General features: G+C 43.4%; 1 protein-coding gene across 1 annotated transcript; it reads left to right on the top strand.

The window, feature by feature from the left end:
* Positions 1-14494: 14494 nt before the first annotated feature.
* On the top strand, positions 14495-16859 carry LOC119292673. The gene is made up of 3 exons (XM_037571427.1): positions 14495-15104; positions 15396-15736; positions 15923-16859. The coding sequence occupies exons 1-3, from the start codon at positions 14495-14497 to the stop codon at positions 16853-16855; spliced, it is 1884 nt and encodes a 627-aa protein (XP_037427324.1). The 3' UTR covers positions 16856-16859.
* Positions 16860-17461: the final 602 nt, after the last annotated feature.

The raw sequence follows: 17461 nt of genomic DNA, 5'->3' as shown, positions 1-17461 counted from the left end.
AGAAGAAGAAGAAGAAGAAGAAGAAGAACCTTCTCAAGCTATATATGCTTTTCTTGTCTCAAACTCTATTCATGCTACATCACAAAGTTTGATCAAGTCAGATTCGAACCACTCTATGTGAGGAGCACTCGGAGTCCCCGATTCGTCATGTTGTTTTGATTGTTTGGTTTCTTTCCTTTTGCCAAGTGGATGGACAAGAATGCCTAAGAACCTTCTCTAGCTATCTATGCTTTTCTTGTCTCAAACTCTATTCATGCTACATCACAAAGTTTGATCAAGTCAGATTCGAACCACTCTATGTGAGGAGCACTCGGAGTCCCCGATTCGTCATAGACTTAAACTTCCAAAACCTCTTTGTGCATTTCGGTCTGACTGATTCACCCTTTTCGGTCATACCGAGATCACTAAGTTGATCTAGGTTTTCATTCTTGATGTAACCAATTAGAACCTTTCGATCACACCGAGTTGCAGTAACTGCTCGTAGTTTTGCATCTCGGTGCCACCGAGTTGTTCCACTCGGTCACACCGACGGGGTTAGGCTATATATACTCATGGGTCAAATTTTGGAAAAAAATCCGAAACCCTTCACCCGCGCATAAACTGCTCTGCCTCTTCGGGTCTCTGGATCGTCTTCTCGCTACCAGCGACCTCCCATCGCTGGTCTCCGCCGCCGTCAATGGCATTCTGCCCTGCCGTTGCCGCCGTAGAAAGTTCACCGCCGAGTTAGGGTATAATCTTGATACTGTGTGCTATTCTTTAACTCCGATTCCTAGCACATTGCTTTGCCATGATTCTTGCCACGTTTGAAATCATTCTATCCAATGAAAACATCCTATAGATTAGATTAGATTTCAAAATTTAGGGTTTGGTTTCCACCGAACTCATCTCGGACCGACCGAGTTGTAGAAATCGGTCTCACCGATTTGGCTTAAGCCATTGCACATGCGGTTTTTGAAGGAAATATGTCCTACAGGCAATAATAAAGTTATTATTTATTTCCTCATATCATGATAAATTTCTATTATTCATGCTAGAATTGTATTAACCGGAAACATAATACATGTGTGAATACACAGACAAACATCGTGTCACTAGTAATGCCTCTACTTGACTAGCTCGTTGATCAAACATGGTTGTGTTTCCTAGCCATAGACATGAGTTGTCATTTGACTAATGGGATCACATCATTAGGAGAATGATGTGATTGACTTCACCCATTCCGTTAGCTAAGCACTTGATCGTTTAGTATGTTGCTATTGCTTTCTTCATGACTTATACATGTTCCTTTGACTATGAGATTATGGAACTCCCGTTTACCGGAGGAACACTTTATGTGCTACCAAATGTCACAACGTAACTGGGTGATTATAAAGGAGCTCTATAGGTGTCTCCGAAGGTACATGTTAGTATTTTGAGATTAGGATTTGTCACTCTGATTGTCGGAGTGGTATCTCTGGGCCCACTCGGTAATGCACATCACTATAAGCCTTGCAAGCATTGTAACTAATGAGTTAGTTGCGGGATGATGTATTATGGAACGAGTAAAGAGACTTGCCAGTAACGAGATTGAGCTAGGTATTGAGATACCGACGATCGAATCTCGGGTAAGTAACATACCGATGACAAAGGGAACAACGTATGTTGTTATGCGGTTTGATCCATAAAGATCTTCATAAAATATGTAGGAGTCAATATGAGCATCCAGGTTCCGCTATTGGTTATTGACCGGAGACATGTCTCGGTCATGTCTACATTGTTCTCGAACCCGTAGGGACCGCACGCTTAAAGTTCGGTGACGATTTATATTATGAGTTTATGTATTTTGATGTACCGAAGGAGTTCGGAGTCCCGGATGAGATCGGGGACATGACGAGGAGTCTCGAAATGGTCTAGACGTAAAGATCGATATATTGGACGACTATATTCGGACTTCGGAAAGGTTCCGAGTGATTCGGGTATTTTTCGGAGTACCGCAGAGTTACGGGAATTCGTATTGGGCCTTAATGGGCCATACAGGAAAGTAGAGAAAGGCCTCAAAGGGTGGCCGCACCCCTCCCCATGGACTGGTCCGAATTGGACTAGGGAGGGGGAGCCCCCTTCCTTCTTTCTCTTTTTTCCTTCCCTTCTCCTACTCCCACAAAGAAAGGAGGAGTCCTACTCCCGGTGGAAGTAGGACTCCCCCCTTGGCGCGCCCTCCTCCTAGGCCGGCCGCCTCCTGCCTTGCTCCTTTATATACGGGGGCAGGGGGGCACCTCTAGACACACAAGTTGATCTATTGATCTCTCCCAGCCGTGTGCGGTGCCCCCCTCCACCATATTCCACCTCAGTAATATCGTAGCGATGCTTAGGTGAAGCCCTGCGTCGGTAGCATCATCAACATCGTCATCACGCCGTCGTGCTGATGGAACTCTCCCGCAAAGCTCTGCTAGATCGGAGTTCGTGGGACGTCATCGAGCTGAACGTGTGCTGAACTCGGAGGTGCCATACGTTCGGTACTTGGATCGGTCGGATCGTGAAGACGTACGACTACATCAACCGCGTTGTGCTAACGCTTCCGCTTTCGGTCTACGAGGGTACGTGGACAACACTCTCCCCTCTCGTTGCTATGCATCACCATGATCTTGCGTGTGCGTAGGAATTTTTTTGAAATTACTATGTTCCCCAACAGTGGCATCCGAGCCAGGTTTTATGCGTAGATGTTATATGCACGAGTAGAACACAAGTGAGTTGTGGGTGATACAAGTCATACTGCTTATCAGCATGTCATACTTTGGTTCGGCGGTATTGTTGGATAAAGCGGCCCGGACCGACATTACGTGTACGCTTACGCGAGACTAGTTCTACCGTTGTGCTTTGCACACAGGTGGCTGGCGGGTGTCAGTTTCTCCAACTTTAGTTGAGCCGAGTGTGGCTACGCCCGGTCCTTGAGAAGGTTAAAACAGCACTAACTTGACGAACTATCGTTGTGGTTTTGATGCGTAGGTAAAAACGGTTCTTGTAGCCACGGGGAGGGGTGCGGCCACGTAAAACTTGCAACAACAAAGTAGAGGATGTCTAACTTGTTTTTGCAGGGCATGTTGTGATGTGATATGGTCAAGATGTGATGAGATATAAGTTGTTGTATGAGATGATCATGTTTTGTTGAAGTTATCAGCAACTGGCAGAAGCCTTATGGTTGTCTCTTTATTGCATAAGATGCAAGAGCCAAATAATTGCTTTACTTTATCACTATGCGATAACAATAGTTGCAAGAGCAATAGTTGGCGAGACGACCATGCGATGACACATTGATACAGATCAAGATGATGGAGATCATGGTGTCATGCCGGTAACGATGGAGATCATGACGATCCTTTGAGATGGAGATCATAGGCACAAGATGATGATGACCATATCATGTCACATATTTTTTGATTGCATATGATGTTTATCTTTTATACATCTTATTTTGCTTAGTTCGACAGTAGCTTTATAAGATGATCCATTACTAAAATTTCAAGGTATAAGTGTTCTCCCTGAGTATGCACCGTTGTGAAAGTTCTTCGTGCTGAGACACCACGTGATGATCGGGTGTGATAGGTTCTATGTTCAAATACAACGGGTGCAAAACAGTTGCACACGTGAAATACTCAGGTTAAACTTGACGAGCCTAGCATATACAGATATGGCCTCGGAACACTGGATACCGAAAGGTCGAGCGTGAATCATATAGTAGATATGATCAACATAATGATGTTCACCATTGAAAACTACTCCATCTCACGTGATGATCGGACATGGTTTAGTTGATTTGGATCACGTGATCACTTAGATGATTAGAGGGATGTCTATCTAAGTGGGAGTTCTTAAGTAATATGATTAGTTGAACTTAAATTTATCATGAACTTAGTCCTGTTAGTATTTTGCAAATTATGTTGTAAATCAATAGCTCGCTTGTTGCTTTCATATGTTTATTTTGATATGTTCCTAGAGAAAACTGTGTTGAAAGATGTTAGTAGCAATGATGCGGATTGGATCCGTGATCTGAGGATTATCCTCATTGCTGCACTGAAGAATTATGTCCTTGATGCACCACTAGGTGACGGACCTATTGCAGGAGCAGATGCAGATGTTATGAACGTTTGGCTAGCTCAATATGATGACTACTTGCTAGTTTAGTGCACCATGCTTAACGGCTTAGAATCGGGACTTAAAAGACGTTTTGAACGTCATGGGCCATATGAGATGTTCCAGGAGTTGAATTTAATATTTCAGCAAATACTCAAGTTGAGAGATATGAAGTCTCCAACAAGTTCTATAGCTAAAAGATGGAGGAGAATTGCTCAACTAGTGATCATGTGCTCAGATTGTTTGGGTACTACAATCGCTTGAATCAAGTGGGAGTTAATCTTCCAGAAAAGATAGTGATTGACAGAGTTCTCTAGTCACCATCAGCAAGTTACTAGAACTTCGTGATGAACTATAGTATGCAAGGGATGACGAAAACAATTCCCGAGCTCTTCGTGATGTTGAAATCGACGAAGGTAGAAATCAAGAAAGAGCATCAAGTGTTGATGATTGACAAGACCACTAGTTTCAAGAAAAGGGCAAAGGGAAAGAAAGGGAAACTTCAAGTAGAATGGCAAGCAAGTTGTCACTCCCACAAAGAAGCCCAAAGCTGGACCAAAGCCTGAAACTGAGTGCTTACACTGCAAAGGAAATGATCACTGGAAATGGGAATGCCCTGAATATTTGGTGGATAAGAAGCATGGCAAAGTGAACAAGGGTATATTTGATATACAGGTTATTGATGTGTGCCTTACTAATGTTTATAGTAGCCCCTGGGTATTTGATACTTGTTCGGTTGCTAAGATTAGTAACTCGAAATAGGAGTTACATAATAAACAGAGACTAGTTGAGGGGAAGTGATGATGAGTGTTGGAAGTAGTTCCAAGTTTGATATGATCATCATCACACACTCCCTATACTTTCAGGATTAGTGTTAAACCTAAATAAATGTTATTTGGCGTTTGCGTTGAGCATGAATATGATTTGATCATGTTTATTGCAATACGGTTATTCATTTAAAGTCAGAGAATAATTGTTGTTCTGTTTACATGAATAAAACCTTCAATGGCCATACACCCAATGAAAATAGTTTGTTGGATCTCGATCGTAGTGATACACATATTCATAATATTGATGCCAAAAGATGCAAAGTTGATAAAGATAGTGCAACTTAATTGTGACACTGCCATTTGGGTCATATCGGTGTAAAGCGCATGAAGAAATTCCATAAAGATGGATTTTTGGAATCACTTGGTTATGAATCATTTGATGCTTGCGAACCGGGCCTTTTGGGCAAGATGACTAAAACTCCGTTCTCCGGAACAATGGAACGAGCTACTGACTTGTTGGAAATAATACATGCCAATGTATGCGGTCCAATGAGTGTTGATGCTCGTGGCGAGTATCCTTATTTTCTGACCTTCACAAATGATTTGAGCAGATATGATTATATCTACTTAATGAAGCACAAGTCTGAAACATTTGAAAAAGTTCAAAGAATTTCAGAGCGAAGTGGAGAATCATCTTAACAAGAAAATAAAGTTTCTACGATCTAATCGTGGAGGAAAATATTTGAGTTGTGAGTTTGGCCTTCATATAAAACAATGTGGAATAGTTTCACAGCTCACGCCACCTGGAACACCACAGCGTAATAGTGTGTCCGAACATCATAACCGCACTTTATTGGATATGGTGCGATCTATGATGTATCTTACCGATTTTCCACTATCGTTTTGGGGTTATGCATTAGAGACAGCTGCATTCACTTTAAATAGGGCACCATCAAAATCCGTTGAGACGATGCCTTATGAACTGTGGTTTGCCTAGAAACCAAAGCTGTCGTTTCTTAAAGTTTGGGGCTGCGATGCTTATATGAAAAAGTTTCAACCTGATAAGCTCAAACCCAAATCAGAGAAGTGCGTCTTCATCGAATACCCAAAGGAAACTATTGGGTACACCTTCTATCATAGATCCAAAGGCAAGATATTCGTTGCTAAGAATGGATCCTTTCTAGAGAAGGAGTTTCTCTCAAAAGAAGTGAGTGGGAGGAAAGTAGAACTTGATAAGGTAACTGTACCTGCTCCCTTATTGTAAAGTAGTTCATCACAGAAATCTGTTTCTGTGACACCTACACCAATTAGTGAGGAAGCTATTGATATTGATCATGAAACTTCAGATCAAGTTACTACCAAACCTTGTAGGTCAAGCAGAGTGAGATCTGCACCAGAGTGGTACGGTATTTCTGTTCTGGAAGTCATGTTACTAGACCATGATAAACCTACGAACTATGAGGAAGCAATGATGAGCCCAGATTCCGCGAAATGGCTGGAGGCCATGAAATCTGAGATAGGATCTATGTATGAGAACAAAGTGTGGACTTTGGTGGACTTGCCCGATGATCGGCAAGCCATAGAAAACAAATGGATCTTCAAGAGGAAGACGGACGTTGATAGTGGTGTTACTATCTACAAAGCTAGACTTGTAGAAAAAGGTTTTTGACAAAGTTCAAGATGTTGACTACGATGAGTTTTTCCTCACTCGTATCGATGCTTAAGTCTATCCTAATCATGTTAGCAATTGCCACATTTTATGAAATTTGGCAAATGGATGTCAAAACTACATTCATTAATGGATTTATTAAAGAAGAAGTTGTATATGATGCAACCATAAGGTTTTGTCAATCCTAAAGGTGCTAACAAAGTGTGCAAGCTCCAGTGATCCATCTATGGACTGGTGCAAGCATCTCGGAGTTGGAATATATGCTTTGATGAGTTAATCAAAGCATATGGTTTGATACAGACTTTTGGAGAAGCCTGTATTTACAAGAAAGTGAGTGGGAGCACTACAACATTTCTGATAAGTATATGTGAATAACATATTGTTGATCGGAAATAATGTAGAATTTTCTGGAAAGCATAAAGTAGTATTTGAACAGAGTTTTTCAAAGAAAGACCTCGGTAAAGCTGCTTACACATTGAGCATCAAGATCTATAGAGATAGATCAAGACGCTTGATAAGATTTTTCAATGAGTACATACCTTGATAAGATTTTGAAGTAATTCAAAATGGAACAGTCAAAGAAGGAGTTCTTGCCTAAGTTGCAAGGTGTGAAGTTGAGTAAGACTCAAAGCCTGACCACGGCAGAAAATAGAAAGAGAATGAAAAGTCATTCCCTATGCCTCAGTCATAGGCTCTATAAAGTATGCTATGCTGTGTACCAGACCTATTGTATACCTTTCTCTGTGTTTGGCAAGGGAGTAAAATTTTGATCTAGGAGTAGATCACTGGACAACGGTCAAGAATATCCTTAGTGAGGACTAAGGAAATATTTCTCGATTATGGAGGTGATAAAAGACCTCGTCGTAAAAGTTACATCGATGCAAGCTTTTTACAACGATCCAGATGACTCTAAGTCTCAATCTCGATACATATTGAAAGTGGGAGCAATTAGCTAGAGTAGCTCCGTGCAGAGCATTGTAGACATAGAATATTTGCAAAATACATACGGCCCTGAATGTGACAGACCCGTTGACTAAGCTTCTCTCACGAGCAAAACATGATCATACCTTAGTACTCTTTGGGTGTTAATCACATAGCGATGTGAACTCGATTATTGACTCTAGTAAACCTTTTGGGTGTTGGTCACATGACGATGTAAACTATGGGTGTTAATCATATGCAGATGTGAATATTAGTGTTAAATCACATGGTCATGTGAACTAGATTATTGACTCTAGTGCAAGTGGGAGACTGAAGAAAATATGCCCTAGAGGCAATAATAAAGTTATTATTTATTTCCTCGTATCATGATAAATGTTTATTATTCATGCTAGAATTGTATTAACCAGAAACATAATACATGTGTGAATACATAGACAAACATCGTGTCACTAGTATGCCTCTACTTGACTAGCTCGTTGATCAAAGATGGTTGTGTTTCCTAGCCATAGACATGAGTTGTCATTTGATTAACGGGATCACATCATTAGGAGAATGATGTGATTGACTTGACCCATTCCGCTAGCTTAGCACTTGATCGTTTAGTATGTTGCTATTGCTTTCTTCATGACTTATACATGTTCCTATGACTATGAGATTATGCAACTCCTGTTTACCGGAGGAACACTTTGTGTGCTACCAAATGTCACAACGTAACTGGGTGATTATAAAGGAGCTCTACAAGTGTCTCCTAAGGTACATGTTGAGTTGGCGTATTTCGAGATTAGGATTTGTCACTCCGATTGTCGGAGAGGTATCTCTGGGCCCACTCGGTAATGCACATCACTATAAGCCTTGCAAGCATTGTAACTAATGAGTTAGTTGCGGGATGATGTATTATGGAACGAGTAAAGAGACTTGCCGGTAATGAGATTGAGCTAGGTATTGAGATACCGACGATCGAATCTCGGGTAAGTAACATACCGATAACAAAGGGAACAATGTATGTTGTTATGCGGTTTGACCGATAAAGATCTTCGTAGAATATGTAGGAGCCAATATGAGCATCCAAGTTCCGCTATTGGTTATTGACTGGAGACATGTCTCGGTCATGTCTACATTGTTCTCGAACCTGTAGGGTCCGCACGCTTAAAGTTCGGTGATGATTTATATTATGAGTTTATGTGTTTTGATGTACCGAAGGAGTTCGGAGTCCCGTATGAGATCGGGGACATGACGAGGAGTCTCGAAATGGTCTAGACGTAAAGATCGATATATTGGACGACTATATTCGGACTTCGGAAAGGTTCCGAGTGATTCGGGTATTTTTCGGAGTACCACAAAGTTACGGGAATTCGTATTGGGCCTTAGTGGGCCATACGGGAAAGGAGAGAAAGGCCTCAAAGGGTGGCCGCATCCCTCCCCATGGACTGGTCCGAATTGGACTAGGGAGGGGGGGCGCCCCCTTCCTTCTTTCTCCTTTTTCCTTCCCTTCTCCTACTCCCACAAAGAAAGGAGGAGTGCCGCCTCCCCCCTTGCTCCTTTATATACGGGGGCAGGGGGCACCTCTAGACACACAAGTTGATCTGTTGATCTCTCCCAGCCGTTTGCGGTTCCCCCCTCCACCATATTCCACCTCGGTAATATCGTAGCAGTGCTTAGGCGAAGCCCCGCGTCGGTAGCATCATCAACACTGTCATCACGACGTCGTGCTGACGGAACTCTCCCGCAAAGCTCTGCTGGATCGGAGTTCGTGGGACGTCATCGAGCTGAACATGTGCTGAACTCGGAGGTGTCATACGTTCGGTGCTTGGATCGGTCGGATCATGAAGACGTACGACTACATCAACCGCGTTGTGCTAACGTTTCCGCTTTCGGTGTACGAGGGTACGTGGACAACACTCTCCCCTGTCGTTGCTATGCATCACCATGATCTTGCGTGTGCGTAGGAATTTTTTTGAAATTACTACATTCCCCAACAATTTTTGGTCTGACCGAGAATTGCAAATCAGTGTGACCGAGATCGATTCTCTGTGAAACCCTAGCAGTCTCGGTGCCACCGAACTGTGACTTGATCTGACCGAGTTCACCAGTTTTGGTTCCAAAAGCTGCTTCGGTATCACCGAGTTTACAAATCGGTAGCTCCGAAATGCTTTCTGTGGAAAATTAAAACTAAGTTTTTAACTCAATTGTTTTGCAAAACCTTTGCACTTTGTGATGCTCATCCACTCTACCTCATCTATACCTATTCACAGGGTCTGCTGTCAGTGAGTTTGCAGAAATGTCTGATCAAAGTGATAGCCAGAACAAGTCTGAAGAGCAAGCTCAAGTGAGTGAGGGCACTAGTCCCTCAAGCAGCTATGATGAGGGTAGCAGGAGCACTCCCAGCAACTTGCCAAAGGCATCTACCAGGACAAGGAAGAAAAAAACCTCAGATTCTGAAGATGAGGATTATGTGGCTGTTGAATATGAGGCCACCTCAAAGAAGAAAGTGATGAAAAAGGAATATGGCAGTGCTGCTACCACAAAGCCAGGCATGAACAGGAAGGCACCTGCCAGGAGAGTACCTACATCCAAACCTAGGAAGGTTGCCACATGTGAAACTATGAAGTTCACCATTGAATCTGAAGAAGAAGCAGTTGGTGAAGATAAGAAGAAGAAGAGGGCAAGAACCACTACTGCCAAAGTTCTTGGCAAGCCCTCCATGAGGAGAGATTCTGATGAAGAAGAAGAAGAAGAAGAAGAGGAAGAGGAAGAGGATGTTGCACCAGCACCCAAAGCTCAGAAGCTCATGGGAGATGCAATTAAGTCAGGGGCTGCTCCATCTAAGCCCAAAGCTGCTCCCAAGGCTGCTGCTCCAGCACCAAAGCCTAAACCCAAGAGGAACACCAGAAGTATACCTGCTGAGGAGAAGAACAAGGCCCCAGTGCCAGAAGCTGCAGAAGAAGATGACTCACTTGTTTTGAGAAAGCTGAAACCCAAGATCCCTGACCACAATGATGCACATCCAGTTGCAGAGAACATGAAAATCAGAAAGCACTCAAGACTGAGATTATGGAGACAGTCTGATCCATATGCTGTCAGGAGAAGAACTGTAGTTGAGCGGCTTCAGGAGGATGTGGAAGAGAATAAGGGCAAGTCTACTACAGATGCTTTTGCTAGAGTGCCCAGAGGACAGAGATCTGTTGCAGTGCCTGTTCCAGACATGAGAGCTACTTCATCTGCACCAGCAGCTACATCTTCAGTGCCACTAGCTCCAGCAGCCACTCCACCAGCTCCAGCTACGTCAACAGATGCTTTCATCCTTGGAGTCATCTCTACACCACCTCATGAAGACCAAGCCTGAGAGTCGTTTAGCACTATGCATTTTTGAACTTTTTGGTAACTTGTTGCCAAAGGGGGAGAAAAATGTATAGATCATAGGCTTCGAAAGAGAGTGTTGCTTTTTATCTCTCTTGTTTTTGGTTGAAATTCTTTATTGTGTGCTTGATACATTATGTATTTTGTGAGATACTTGGATGATCATGTGGTTGATCATATGCTATGCTACCCTTAATGCTTGACTGGATGATATTATCTCTTATATCATTATATGATCATTCACTTTGCTTGGTGATGAGTGCATGTGTTCAATTATTATCTTTTTGAGCACTCCACCAAGATGCATGTGACATGGAAGACTGACCCGTGATCCTAACACATTGTGCATTTGCAGTCCAAAAGCAAATTTTAAATAATGCACAAATTTAGGGGGAGCTCTTGCTTATCACATACTTCTCAAAGCGACGATGTTTTTCAATCTTATTATCATTTGCTGAAGCTTTGATCTATATGTTGTCATCAATTACCAAAAAGGGGGAGATTGAAAGTGCAACTATCCCTGGGTGGTTTTGGTAATCCTAACAACATATAGCTCATTGAGCTAATGCTATTTCAAGATAAATATTTCAGGAAAGCTCAATAATTGGCATGGCATGGATGAGAAACGTGGACCCCTCAAAATGCTAAGGACAAAAGGATTGGCTCAAGCTCAAATCACAAGACTCTACATTTTTCATTTTAGTGATCCAAGATCACATTGAGTCTATAGGAAAAGCCAATATAATCAAGAGGGGGTGAGGTGTTGCTTAATGAGTTTCTTACTCAAAGTGCTTAGTGATATGCTCCAAAATCCCTCAACTACCTTCTCACATCCACATATGTCCCAAACCAAAAGTCAAACTCAGTCCTACCAAAACTTTCTATCCGGCACCACCGAGTTCAGTTGACATAGCCACTACCATAAAACCTAGTCTTTTCGGTCGCACCGGTAGGGATCTCGGTCTCACCGAGATGGGATTGTAATCTCTCTGTTTCCCTTCGTAACATTTCGGTCAAACCGAGATGAGAGATCGGTCCCACTGAGATTGCAATGCAAACTCACTGTTTCCCTTTCGTAATGTTTCGGTCCAACCGAGATGAGCGAATCGGACCCATCGAGTTTGCCTGACCAACTCTCTGTGTGTCTATTACCAAAATCGGTCTCACCGAGTTTGTGTAATCGGTCTCACCGAGATTACGTTATGCCCTAACCCTAACCATATCAGTCCCACCGAGTTGACATGTCGGTCCCACCGATATTACTAACGGTCACATTATTTACTAAATCGGTCCGACCGAGTTTCATGATTCGGTCCCACCGAGTTTGGTAAGTTGTGTGTAACGGTTAGATTTTGTGTGCAGGCTATATATACCCCTCCACCCACTCCTCATTCGTGGAGAGAGCCATCAGAACATGCCTACACTTCCAACATACATTTTCTAAGAGAGAACCACCTACACTTGTGTTGAGGTCAAGATATTCCATTCCTGCCACATAAATCTTGATCTCTAGCCTTCCCCAAGTTGCTTTCCACTCAAATATTCTTTCCACCAAATCCAGATCCTGTGAGAGAGAGTTGAGTGTTGGGGAGACTATCATTTGAAGCATAAGAGCAGGGAGTTCATCATCAACACACCATTTGTTACTTCTTGGAGAGTGGTGTCTCCTAGATTGCTAGGTGTCACTTGGGAGCCTCCAACAAGATTGTGGAGTAATCAAAGTCTTGGTGGCTTCAGTTGATGCTTCAGTTGCTGACTCTGCCTCTCGTACTATCCTCATTCCTGGTCACACCTCATGGGCTCTACACCAGGGAGATGATGCGCCTGTTACTCTTGAGGAATGTGCCATTCTCCCCCGGGCTGCTACTTCCAAGGTTGTCATTACTGAGATTGATGCTGGCCTCGATCAGGATGTGCCGTCAGATGTGACCATTCCTACTAACACTAATGCTTTGAGCCTAACTGCTCCGGATGATGCAGTGCTTCCTCAGCTTCCCAATGCTACCACTGAAGCTTCCCAAGGCAAAGCCAAAGCTCCAGCATCTGTGTTGGAGGTGCGTCGCAGCAATAGATCCAACAAATATGATGGGTTTAAGGTACCCTCTGTCTCTGACACTAAGCCAAAACCCTCCAAAGTTAAACCCGGAGTTGTACCCTCTGCTACTGATACTCCTATGGAGGTTGTTGATCACACAGTCAATCAGGGGGACTACATCCCGCCGCCTACTCCAATTCAGGTTCTGCAGCACATTGGAATTAGCAAGTGCGCCATCCCGCCAGCCGAGGTCTCTGAAGAAGCTCTCATGGCGGATTCTGCGGACGGCCCGCCCCAGGCTTGAAGTATCTGAAAGTGCCTGCTGAGAGGCTTACCTATTTTTCTTTATCCTTTCATGTCTTCTTTGTTGAATTGGAACATCCTATGCTGGAATGTACGTGGCTTAAACTCTGAACCTAAACTTTTAGCGCTATCTAATGCTATCGCTTCTAGTGGTTGTGCTATCATTTGTCTACAAGAAACAAAAAAACCCACCATTGATAATATGTTCATTAAATCTTGCTGCCCGAAGAGATTTGACAAATTTGCTTACATACCCTCGAATGGGGCCTCGGGAGGGATCGTACAATCTGGAATAGTGCCATCTTTACTGGCTCTGTGATTATGGAACAAGATTTTGCGTTGGCCATTAAGTTTCGTTCCACACAGTCTTCCCAGGAATGGACGCTGGTGAATATTTATGGCCCATGCCAAGGGGATTCTAGAGTGACTTATACAAATTGGCTCTGACATCTTAATATTCCATCTAATGATGATTGGCTTTTATTGGGAGACTTTAATTACATACGTGGCCCCGACAACAGGAACAAGCCTGGAGGTAATCCAAATGACATGATCACTTTCAACGACATCATTCGATCGAATCAGCTAATTGAACTGCCAATCAAGGGCAGGGCCTACACGTGGAGCAATATGCAGATTGATCCACTGCTCGAACAGTTAGACTGGTTCCTCACTTCCAACAATTGGACATCTTCATACCCCAACACACTAGTGGTGCCCTTGGGAAAACCAGTTTCTGATCATATCCCGTGTGTGGTGAAAATTGAAACATCCATTCCATGCAGTAAAATTTTTAGGTTCGAATCTTATTGGACTGAACATCCTGGTTTCTTTGAGTTGGTCCAATCGGTCTGGTCAAGAACCTTCAAGCATACCTCCCATGCATCCACTTTGCTAGCCAGAAAATTCAAAGCACTCAGATATGAGTTGAAGCGGTGGAGTAAAAGAATCTCTAAACTAACAGTGGCGATCGACAATTCTAATCTTGCATTAGCCAATCTTGATGCTCTTGAAAACATTAGAGCCCTCTCCACGCCAGAGCAGAACTTCAGGACAATCCTGAAAAGGCACCTCCTTCGGTTGTTGGGCTATCAACGACAATACTGGCAAAAAAGATGCACTATCCGTTGGATCAAATTTGGAGACGAAGACCCTAAATTTCTGAAAGCTCTAGCATCGGAGAGATACAGATGAAACACAATACCAACACTCAAACTCTTGGATGGATCGGTCGTAGATGATCACGCGGGTAAAGAGGCAATCATTTATCATACATTTAAAGAGCGGTTGGGGAAATCAGGTGAATTCCAAATGAAATTCAACCTCCCTGACATCATCAAAAAAGTTGAGGGACTGGAGACACTTATTGTCCCCTTCACCAAGCAGGAGATAGATGTGATCGTTAACGAAATGCCGACCGAACGAGCTCCAGGACCAGATGGTTTCTCTGGTATCTTTATCAAAAAATGCTGGCATATTATTAAGAACGACTTCTATGATCTATGCAACCAGTTCTATGAGGGGACCCTAAATCTTGAAAGCATCAATGAGGGGTTTATTACACTCATTCCTAAGGTTCGCTCCCCAGAGAATGTCTCTGATTTTAGACCAATCACTTTGTCGAATTGTTGTCTTAAGATTCTCACAAAACTTCTTGCCAACCGACTACAAAAGCTCATTCTTAAAATCGTTCATCGAAACCAATATGGATTCCTAAAAGGCCGATCACTACAGGACTGTCTCGCCTGGGCGTTCGAATATATCCATCAGTGTCAAGCCTCCAAGGAAAAGATCATCCTCCTAAAACTGGATTTCGCAAAGGCCTTTGATACGATCGAACATGATGTTATGCTTATGATTATGCAGCATATGGGATTCGATGACAGATGGCTCAATTGGGTAAAATGCATTTTCTCCTCTGGCAAGTCAGCAGTGCTTCTAAATGGGGTCCCGGGTCGTCAATTCAACTGTAAATGTGGTGTTCGACAGGGTGACCCCTTCTCTCCATTGATTTTTGTATTGGCGACTGACCTCTTACAGGCCGCAGTCAATGACGCTTTCAGACATGGCCGAATCCAGCTACCGTTCCCCAGAGAGAACCAACACGACTACCCTGTGATACAATACGCGGACGACACGCTCATTCTTCTTCCTGCATGCTCGGTCCAAGCCCTCACAATCAAAAACATTTTCACTGACTACGCTGACTCCATTGGGCTCAAGATAAACTTCCACAAGTCCACACTTATCCCAATCAACTGTGAGGCTGCCTGCTACAATGAGCTCTCCAATATCTTTGGATGTAATGTTGGTTCCATGCCCTTCACTTACCTAGGGTTACCTCTCGGGACAACCAAGCCCTCAGTTCAAGATTTAATGCCTCTTGTTTGTACAATGGAACATCGGATGTCAAGCACTCTGGCCTTGATGTCGTATGGAGCCAGGCTATCTCTACTCAATACCATGATCACTTCACTAGTCATCTTTGCTTTGTGCACTCTCAGACTGCCATCAAAGATAATTGAACTGCTTGATAAACTGCGAAGGAAGTGTCTATGGACAAAGAAGACAGAACATGGGGACAAATGCAATTCCCTTGCGGCCTGGAGTATGGTGTGTAGACCAAAACAGTGTGGAGGCCTTGGTATAATCAACCTACGCATACAAAGCGATGCCCTCCTTCTCAAATATCTGCATAAATTCTACAACAAGCACGATGTACCTTGGGTGGAGCTTGTGTGGTCCACATACTATACAAACAAAATCCCCCATGCCATGGAACCATGCAGATCATTCTGGTGGAGAGATGTTCTCAAGCTCACCCCGATTTACAGAGGGATTTCTAAAGCCATTGTGCATGATGGAGCTACAGTGCTCATGTGGAAAGACCTGTGGCTCGACGCCACTCTCGATGAAAAGTACCAGCACGCCTTCTCCTTTGCAAAAAATGAAGATATTTCGGTTAAGGATTTCCTGGGATCCACATCTCTGCATGAAACGTTTCACCTCCCACTATCAGTCCAAGCAATGCAAGAAATCCGTGATCTTCAGCAAGAGGTGAGGCATGTTGGCAACGCTACTGATCCGACCCCCCACGATAACTGGACTTGCTGTTGGGGCTCAGTGGATTTTAAGGCGATCAAATACTACAAATTCTATTTTCGAGAGGTGCATGCACATCAATCATACAAGTGGCTCTGGGCGGCCAGGTCAACGCTCAAAATTAAGGTCTTTGGGTGGCTTCTTCTCTCTGACCGCTTAAACACACGTAACATGCTAAAGAGGAGACACTACAATATTGGAGACGATTACAACTGCCTTCTTTGTGATCAGCAAATTGAAGAGACTGTCGAACACATGATCTTCCAGTGCCCCTTTAGCCAACGATGTTGGTCCATTCTAGGGATAACTTGGCAGCAAACTGGTTCAAGGCTTCGGTGGATCAGCATGGCAGCTCATGATTGGAGCAGTCCCATGTTCATGGATGTTTTCCTTCAAGCGGCTTGGAGCATTTGGAAAGAGAGGAATAACAAACATTTCAGAAGCATCCCACCAGCTATTCTATCATGGCTCCAACGTTTCAAACATGACTTTGCCCTGCTCCAACATAGAACCAGAGAAGATGTGAGAGACTTTATTCTCTCTTTTGTAATTAGCTTAGAACCCCCTTGATTGCCCCCCCCCATATAAAGTAGTAGTAGCCCTAGCCTCCACAGGTGGAGGTAAGGCGCCAGGTAAAAACGCCATGTACATTGTACCCTGCTTTTGAGTAATACAAACACAGTGGGAGCCTCTCCCACTGTCCAATTCCTCAAAAAAAAACAAGATTGTGGAGTGAACCAAGGAGTTTGTAAGGGCAAGGAGATTGCCTACTTCGTGAAGATCTAACCTAGTGAGGCAAGTCCTTCGTGGGCGACGGCCATGGTGGGATAGACAAGGATGCTTCTTCGTGGACCCTTCGTGGGTGGAGCCCTCCGTGGACTCGCGCAATCGTTACCCTTCGTGGGTTGAAGTCTCCATCAACGTGGATGTACGATAGCACCACCTATCGGAACCACGGATAAAAAATCTCCGTGTCAACATTGTGTTTGCCTCCTCAAACTCCTCCCTTTACCTTCATATGCAATTGTTTTACTTTCCGCTGCTATACTCTTAGAATTGCATGTGTAGGTTGATTGCTTGACTTGTGCTAAGTTGCTAAAATCTGCCAAGAACTAAAATTGGGAAAAGGCTAGATTTTTATTTGGTCAAGTAGTCTAATCACCCCCCTCTAGACAT

The sequence above is a fragment of the Triticum dicoccoides genome, chromosome 4B (assembly GCF_002162155.2).
Source record: "Triticum dicoccoides isolate Atlit2015 ecotype Zavitan chromosome 4B, WEW_v2.0, whole genome shotgun sequence".
Taxonomy (NCBI): Eukaryota; Viridiplantae; Streptophyta; class Magnoliopsida; order Poales; family Poaceae; genus Triticum; species Triticum dicoccoides.
Note: the sequence above shows the minus strand (reverse complement) of the source record. Positions and strands in the feature narration are given on the sequence as shown.